This window comes from Pseudoliparis swirei, chromosome 9 (assembly GCF_029220125.1).
Source record: "Pseudoliparis swirei isolate HS2019 ecotype Mariana Trench chromosome 9, NWPU_hadal_v1, whole genome shotgun sequence".
Classification (NCBI taxonomy): Eukaryota; Metazoa; Chordata; class Actinopteri; order Perciformes; family Liparidae; genus Pseudoliparis; species Pseudoliparis swirei.
This window is the reverse complement of record NC_079396.1, coordinates 14,021,457-14,030,699: the sequence shown is the minus strand read 5'-3', so window position 1 is coordinate 14,030,699 and position 9,243 is coordinate 14,021,457. Positions and strand designations below refer to the sequence as shown.

The window sequence follows — 9,243 nt, the reverse complement described above, 5'->3', positions numbered from 1 at the left end:
ATGTGTACTACAGTGGCCCTACAGCTGAGGTAAATGGCCTATGTAGAGCCAGGTTTTGGTTTGTCCTTTCTGGGCTACAGTAAAAACATGGTAGCCGGCTCCGTGAAGAGTATGTAGGTATAAAAGCCTCATTCTTAGGTTACACAAATACAACAATTCTTATTTTGAGGTGGTGATAACTCAAGAAAACACTCTTATTAATATTATATTCCATTGTTGTCAGGAGATCCCCCTTAATGATACACCCTTCAGTCAACGTATGGAGGAAGCACACCTGGCTCCCAAAAGGCACAGTCAAACAACATGTTATTTTCCATAAATAATATCACATCCGTATTATCTTCGGCAATATTTGGCCCAGTTAGTATGATTAGCATAAAAACATGTATACTATGAAAACTATTGTATAGGTAAAAACAAGCTAGATCTAATTATTTGGTTGAAACCAACATTAGCATGCTCTTCTATTTTTATCCTTTTAAACAAACAAATCAGATGTATCTCCTAAAGGTGGGGAAGCTTGGAAACAGCATGTAGACCATTATGGTGCACTAAACACATTTGTCCATGGTTAGCAGCTCCTTAGGCCTGACTATCCATTATGTAGTGAGTAACAGGGGAGCTCTATGAGATGGATTACTGACTTTAAAAAAAGAAAGAAAAAAAAAACAGAAAGACGTGAAGAAAATAGTCAAAGAAGTTCAAATGTTCTGTTTACACAGACTACAACGCTGTGGCCATTGATGAAACCATCTACATATCAGAACAGTTGTCTAGTTTTAATTCATTATCTCTTTGCTATAGTAACATCTAATATGTTAATATGATGATACCTGATAGTTATGGTATTTAATTTTCCTGTGATACTGGAGTTCAAAGTGCGCCCAGCTTTTCATCTAAACATAACCTCAGAGAACTGTTATTATCAACAGAAGTTGCTTGGCAACCAACTCCCCTGACCCCCTAGCCTCATCTTGCATACTCTGACTGATTAACCCCTAAACTGTAGAAAACATATGCAGTTCTTTCAGCCATAGTCAGCATTTGCATGATTATAATTAGCTTTATTACACATACAACTCCACAATTCAGCAGCAGAAAGACAGAGGGCATTCCTATATACACTTTACTAGTGTTCATCTATACACAATAAATGTCCTGATTTCATCATGACCGTCTTGCCCAATAGGTCGGAGAGGTTCAGCTGAATTCATAATCTCTTATCTGTCTCTTTCCTCTTTCCTCTATCTCTCTGTCTCCCACATGCACACATTCACACATTGTCAAAACATGATGCATTGGTACCATTTGCATAGACACAACGTGATTCTGCATGGTCATCATTCTCTCGAGCTAGATATTGACGTTTTGTTCTCGTGGACCATTTCCAGCCCACAATTAGGTCACCCAGCATTGTACACAAGCCCAGTTTCAATCTATGCAACTTTTTTGATATGTGTATGCTCGTGTTAAACCAGATGGGTTTGAGTTGCAGAGCTCAGGGACCGTTTGGGGAGTGGCTCAGCCAACACACACTGTGAATTCACCAGTAAATGGTAAATATATTTTTATGGAGCTATTCTAGTCTTTCGACCACTCAAAGCACTTGAACTACTTGTCATCATTCACCCATTCATACTCTGGTGGCAGGGTGCACGGTGCCACCCTCCCATCAGGACTCTCAAACACACATTCATGACAATCCTCTGATTGAAGGACGACCCTGCTCCACCACTGGGCCACCAGTGACATGCAAGTGGGGCCTGTTGAGAGCTGTGGGTTTTCAGATAAGGGTTTCCTCCACTAACGTATAAAAATAGATCTGATGTGATTGTAACTGAACACGACAAAAATACCTTTTTGATCAAGCAGTTTAATCTAGACTAATATAGACTTGAGTTATGTTTTCTGGAAGAGCAACCAAAACATCACTCGTATTATATAGAACTCTAAGACAAATGTCTTAGATTTGTAGATAACGTCATGATAATGTCATGCTATACTTGGTTTTGGATTGGGTCTCTGGCTAGTGGTCTGTGTGGGGGATGGCTACCGACGGGGGAGAAGTTGGGGGGTTTTGGAGAACACAGGCTGCTGGTGCATTCTCCACATTCCTCAGGTGTTGTCAGCATAGCTTGCTCAGTAATTACCTCTCTGTGAAAACATGCACAAAGCCTCACTTTACTAGCTAACTGAAAGGCAACAACCAAGAGAAGCTGTTAGGGGAGATGTCAGAGATAGATTGCAGTACATTTATATTCACATTCAGGCATCGTACGAGCTGGAAGGATTATTTGTTCAAGGGAAAAAGTGTGCCAGAGTACATTTGTGGAACAATCACAGCCACGGTGTATTTCATGGGATGCAGTGCAGAAGCAGAGGAGGCTGTGGGAGAGTCAAGAGCTTGATTTATGGAGTAATACATCTTCTCTCAGACCGTGACATATGGGAGTCGAGTGTTGTGATAAATATGTACAGATCCAAAGGTGGTGCTCATCCCTCACACACACACATCATTTTTCATTAACTTTGCATACAGGGGGAGGATCCTTGTGTATGCTGATTTTATTTGTTTCCCTTCGATGTCATCACTTTCATCATTGACACCACTCTTAAGGAGGAAGGTTTTCCCGGTCTTCCCTCTCCCTCCTCTGCCCCTCTCTGTCTCCTTGGCTTGCTCACTAAAAGCTGTGGGATTGTGTGCAGATGTGCCTGGAAAGAGGCCAGCCCCTCTGCCCTGGGAGAACATGTGGTCTGGGAGTGTTTACACTGGCACTCTTTCAAGCTGTCTCCCACACAGCGCGCTGGCGTCCGTCTCTCCTGATGACAACGCTCAACAACGGGGGCATTCTAAGGTTGAGGTGACACCAGTGATCATGTTGATTTACTTTGTTGACAAACAGAAGAGCCAGCTATGTAAATAATAAGTAAAAATAATTGCTGACATATACGAAAATGGGGTTTTCCAGCAAACTTGAATTGGAGCATTGATGAAATACTTGGAGTGATGTTTTGGTTTCAACCCCCCCCCACACACACACATTTCAACATACTATTCCCCCCTTAACTTTCTTCTCATTTCTTTCTGTTTTGATGCTCAGAGTGTAAATGTGTGTGGATTCAACAGATATCCAGACACCTCAGGCATGTTTTTCATAGATTCTCAGCATACTTCACATTCTCTCCTGTGATTCAGGCTCTGGGTAAACATCTGTTAACTGAAAATCCCTGAAAGGCCCGTTTATTCTTGACACCAGTGCAAAGGTTACTCTCAGTTGTGTGAAACGTTAGTAGCCTACGATGATTAAATGCCAGTAGGAAAAGGAGATGCACGCTTCATAATATCATTGCAGAAAGAGTAAATTACGAGCCTTTCAGTTTCAGAACGGCTGGGGTGGAGGAAAAGATCCTCTCATGTGTATTACATAACCCAATAACTGGAGGATATCCCATGTAGGCTACCATTGGCCAAATATTCCATTAAATGGTTGGACTCTTTACGTTGAGTTATAGTCCACGTCTTACAGTAATGTAGGTATTCAGCGCCCCCTGGAGGTTTGGATGGTTTCTTAGTATCCCCAATCACGTCTCGAAATAATAATGTCACAATGATTTCCCACCGTATGCAAAACTCAAAACAGTTCCACTATTAAGTTTTCCCTTTAGCTTCCACCTATAGTTGCCTGGAAAGGGCACATTTTCTAAAGAAACTTATTCATATGATGCTACTTAAATATTTAGAGGCAGATCCATGTGGTTTATTTGTTTTAATACTCACAGTGAAAATGTATCGATATGGTGAACACCTATATACTTTGCTATTAGGAATACATGCAAACTATTTGTTTAATAGATATGGGGCTACACTATATATTGGGCATTTATCTGAAATCTCCAAAATGATTTAGTTTTGTTGTGCCTTTTTTTGGCAACCAAACAATTATAATTCAATACACAACATATTAGTTTGGGGTATAATTGTACTATTGTACGATTGTACATGCTTATCCAAAAACATGTAGCCATATCCATTGTATAGTATAGTAATCGTACTCATTTCCCATTTCCATTCACCACTAGGGGGCATGATTTAGTGAAGAATGCGCTTCACACGTTTTGTGATTTTCTATCTTAATTTATAAACTAGGTGCAACTGCGTGAGCACGAGAGAAGACAGAGCCAATGAGACAAGAACATTTACGTTTACTGGCACGCATGTTTTGTAGACCTCTGTCAGAAAATGTGAACCAAAATAGGAATTGTTTCACAGATATCACAATTTGAAACGACTTAAACTGATATTTTGGATTCCAATGCTGATTTGAAAATGTTTTAATATGTTTTACTGACTTAATCAGCCTATGTAGCTTAGAGGTTAAATGTAATAACTGGTGATAGAAAAGAAGAAAAAAAACCTTAAAAGCAGACATTGTCTTCAACTTCTCTGTAAGCAGTATGTCAGTGATGCACAGGTGTTTCATTGACTTTGCAGTATTATCATTACCCTTCATAACTTCGTGTTGTTATGAGAAAATAATAACCAGGGTTATGTTGAAATATAGAGCCAACATGGCTGATCGGAGGGCCAGTTGCAGGGGGGAGCTGCCTCTCTCTCCCACCTCCACGGTTGGCGAGAAAGCGCATGAAATAGGATAAAAGGAGGTGTGTTAGAGCATGCGCAGACGGTGCTCGCCGCTTAGTTATCCCCTTTTTTTTTGGAGGAGTCGAGCTTACGTCACGGGCTCGTTCACAGTGCTGGAGCTTGAGATTCAACATCCACTCATGCAAACACAAGCACAGTGAGGCATCGGATTTCTGAGGGGAAAAACGCCTTTACTTTTTAATTTTTGTTTTTAGTTTGACACGGAATGAGCTGAACGGAGCGGGCGGCTGCAGTTCCCGAGGACGATTGTGGTGGCATGGTGTGGTGAAACAGAGAGCCCAGCCAGCACTGAGAGAGAGGTTACACTGTGCATCATGTTTGAATGCATATAATCAATTAGAAATATACATGACTGTGGTGCTGCATTGCCTCCAGCCTCGCCGGGCTTTAGCAAGTCTCCTTCCATTGCTGAAGCCCGTCTGAAGCGGCCACCCGGCGGAGGGGGCAACCGAACGGACAATCGCACCCGGACCATTGAAGGGGTTCGGATGAGGTGGTCGATCGGGTTGTTAGGTTTAAGAAATCCAGCCAACTTTTCCTCTATTCCTTTCTAACAGCAGTGCCACCGAGCATTGCTCAGGAGATGGCGATGAGGTTGTTCTACTTGGGATGTATACTGTGCCTGGAGATCATATCTCCTAACGGTGCAACCGTAGGTAAGAAGCCTGTTGTGTTCTCTTGCATTGTAATTACTCGAGAAAGCGTGACCACTTTTTTTGTCTTCTTCTTCTCCTGCAAAGCATCTGTGCATGGGCCTGTATGTTCACCAGAGTTGGAGCCAACCTCGCAAATAGGTTGCCTTCAGAGGAAGAGGTTGATATTTAGGAACATCTTTATTCGGAGAAAGAACCGCACAAACTAGAAGCGCGTGGATTATTTTTGGCGTAAAATCAGTCTGCGTTATTTTTTTTGATAGCAGGGCTCCTGTCTGAGCAGACCGAATGGGCCTGCCTGCGAGGATGGCAGCCAGTGAGGGTATTCACTGTTTGAAAATCCAGCAGGTAGCAAGCAACACTTGGACGAACGACCCATTTCCACAAATCGACACCATTTCTGATTGATTGCGACAAAATGGCTATAATCCTTTCTCCATTTCCCCCCCCCCCCCCCAATACAAATGCAATTGCTCATGTAGCCTATATTGTCTGTGTGACCACAGCTGATGGCTACCATTCAAACCAAACGTGCTGTTGATCTTTAAGAAAAATAATTAGCCGGCTTGAGTTCCTTATCCAACCTACGGGAGCCTTCGTTCAGATCATCTTTCATGTTTGTTTTCTGTTCCTCACCCCACATGAACACAACAGTTCAGTCTGCGCGTAAAGGTGTAATCTTAATGGCGCGGCGTGTCCCGACGTGTAGCCTCGGTAGCTGGCCGGGAACTACAATGTATTAGTGACAGCCAGGGACTGTGTGATAGTTATCCTGTTATCCATGGAGATCCCTAATTATCCCGAATCCCTGCTATTAATAATAATATATCCAATGCACCATTGGTGTTGTGACCATGCATTGGAGACCTGTTGAGCGGGCAGCCTGTCTTTCTTTTTTGAACACTTAAAGGGAAAGCTCAAAGTACAAAATAGCCTTTGCTATTTTTTTTACTGCATTAATATTTTGCCACATTCAATATTTAATGTTACAGTTACATCAATATTATTCTAGATTTGAGGTTTAACCAGAAAACACATGCCTATACATTGCCATATTCTGGAATGTATTGTTAGTCATCCATATTATATTGTTAATGTAAAACAGTGGAAGAAGTGAAACCTGACAGCCCATGGATCCATATTTGTCAATGTCAATTTGACAGTTATTTTCTCTCTTTGAGCATTAAAACCTTAATGTTCCCACTGCTAATCTTAATGTATTTTATAAAAAATAGCCCATTTCCTTCTCTGAGTTGGGAGGTCTTATGTAAGTTCGATCAGATAGTGATGCAGGCGGATCAGAGTGAAAGCCATAGCCGAGGTTACAGAGTGGGCAAGCTCCTCCCACCTCCTCCATCAGTATGTAACATCTGGATACAGGGAGACCATTAATCCAATTTAGATGTGACTGGAAGTGGGGGCGGGACCAGTTTAAGAGCTGGGGGTGAGGGCGGGTGAACAGAATAAACTTCTCGAGTCAGTGTTTGATACTCTGTAACTGGCATTGTTACTTGGTTACATCACAACGAGTCATTGATGTAAATGATAGATGTGGGTTACGTTATTAGTAGCAGTGTTGGTCTTAAATGATAGAAATGGTCACGTGATTGATTGGAACCCCTAAGACCAGCTACTTGGACTGGATTTGTCCTGGATCAACAACGGGTCACAGTCTGACTTTATGAATGGAACGTTTAAGTGAGGAAGTTCAAAAGGCCGTTCATTTAACACTAGACAGACCTCTTCTGTTTGTTATTGATCTTTGGCATTGACTACAGTATTATTGTTCCACTTAAAGGTGTTGTCTCTTTCATACTGATAAATTACAGTTCAGTGCTGTTGAGCTATGATTATAATGGGGAATACGAAGAAACATGACTAATTAGATTTTTTGCTTTTTGGGATGCAAGTAAGACATCTTTTTTATTATCTATCATTGGTTAATCTGTAGATTATTTTAGCAGTTAACTAAGTAATAGTTTGACATAAGACAAAGTAAATCATGACATTCTAACATTTGAGAAGCTGGAACATAAAAATAGTTGCCATTTGGCTTGAATATTGATGAATCTGTTCTAGAATCAATCGTCAGGAAAATAATTGGAATCTATCATCATTTATTAATCTTTAAGTCATCTTTAGCATAAATGCCAACACATCTCAAAGTTGCAGCTTATCAACTGTGATGAGTTGCTGCTTTTATTTAGTTTTATGTGATGATGGTTGTGGGTGACATTTACTCTTGGTCGAAAACAGGATCTGGGATGTTGCAGACATTTATTACTTTTCTGAATTGGGAAAAATAATGTTTTTTTGCAATCCTAATCGATTGAAGAAATAGTGATTAATTTTCAGATTTTAACAATCTATGAACTAATCATTTCAGTTCACGTTGACATTGCAGTAAATATTCATTATTTTAGCTATGTCAATTTAAGATTTAGCTGAGCAAATAGCATTTCAGTATTTAGTCATTTGTATTTTTAAATTGCATTCCACATTTTATATAAAAAAATGGTCCTTTTCTCCACATTTACTTATTACTTGGAATTATACCATTTAGACCTCTTCCTTGGATAACTTCATGACCACTGCGCTTCCGTAGGGGATATTAACAACCTTTAGAGGCAAAATAAATGCGCTGGTAAAAAGTGTAAATGTAGGTCGGAGGCTAAAGAGGTTGAATTCCTAAGCAGCCTACACTCTATTTGCCTGACCTTTTTTAATGGGACCTGACTTTACCTTTTCCTCAGAACTGCCACTGGAAACATCTGCTGGAAAAATGCAGCATCCCTCAAACAAATTCAACAGCGAATAGAGTTTGGACTGCCCTCTTCAGCCTCTCCAAGTGGAGGTCACAGGGGAGTGGTCATTATAACTATGTACGCCTCAGGCTGTCTATTCATGCACTCTTATCAGGTAGCTGATGAGCCCCATAATAATTTGAGATTCAAAAAAAGCATAAAATATGTGGATAGAAATTTAGCCAACGTTTCCAGTTCTGAGCACATTTTTTGGCTTCCGAGTGAGATTTAATGTAAAGCTTGTGTGCAGGTGTTTTGCATTTTGGTCTCGGAGAAAATATTTGTGAAAATGTATGACCAGATGGTGGGATTCTTGACTGTTGTAGAAGTAAAGATCCCCTCTGTATCCCTTTACTTCCTGCGCTGCATTGCAATCAACTGAGCAGAAGGTAACACCAGATGAACATAAATGTCCTCAATGTTGTTCCCACATATTGAAGGCGTGAGACCGCAGATGAAAGGGTGTTGGTTGATAGCAGAGGTAGACTGTAAATGGTGTTTTCTGCTAGCTACATCACTGTTTACGCCGTTTAGCTCCTAAGACCCCAAAAAGGAACTGATCTGCTTCCTTAACAAAATAGGGAGTGTGTGTTAACGCGGCGATGTGGGATTCATGGGGTTAATGTTGGTGATATAGCCAGGCTTGCTCTGCATTGCTGTTTTCCCTTTCTGTCGAGAATATCATGATACCTCTTAGAAATTCTCATTCTTTTTTAACATGACACATGATGGCACACCTTTTTAGATGGGTCACATGGCACTTCATACAGAGGGTACACAGAGTTGTTCAAATGTTGCAGAGGGTTGCAACGTTTGCCCAACATCTGGCACAACTATGAGAATACTGGCCCTGTGACTCCCGTTTTCCTTCTACATCATTAATGGTGAACTCATCACCTGATGCCTCATGTTGACCCCTCCTGGCTCTACCGAGTCATCCTCATGTACACCTTAGATGTTGCCCATAATGGTGACTTTGCGCTCCACTGGAGAATTGATTTTTTCCCATGGACCCTTAGTTGCTCCCTCACCTGGTCATAGGGGAGACTGACCTTTATGGAGATAAGATTACAATATCAGGGACTGATGCAAATAACCATTTGTTTGTTGTTGTTTCAAAAAT

The 9,243-nt window shown here is 41.0% G+C and overlaps 1 protein-coding gene across 1 annotated transcript in view; it reads left to right on the top strand.

The window, feature by feature from the left end:
• The first annotated feature begins 4,790 nt into the window (after positions 1 to 4,790).
• The window catches only part of lrp1ab (low density lipoprotein receptor-related protein 1Ab), an 80,426-nt gene continuing 75,973 nt past the window's right edge, over positions 4,791 to 9,243 (top strand). The window contains exon 1 of the mRNA XM_056423776.1: positions 4,791 to 5,319. Within this exon, the coding sequence (XP_056279751.1) occupies positions 5,247 to 5,319 (73 nt within the window). The 5' untranslated portion in view covers positions 4,791 to 5,246. The remainder of the gene's footprint in view (positions 5,320 to 9,243) is intronic.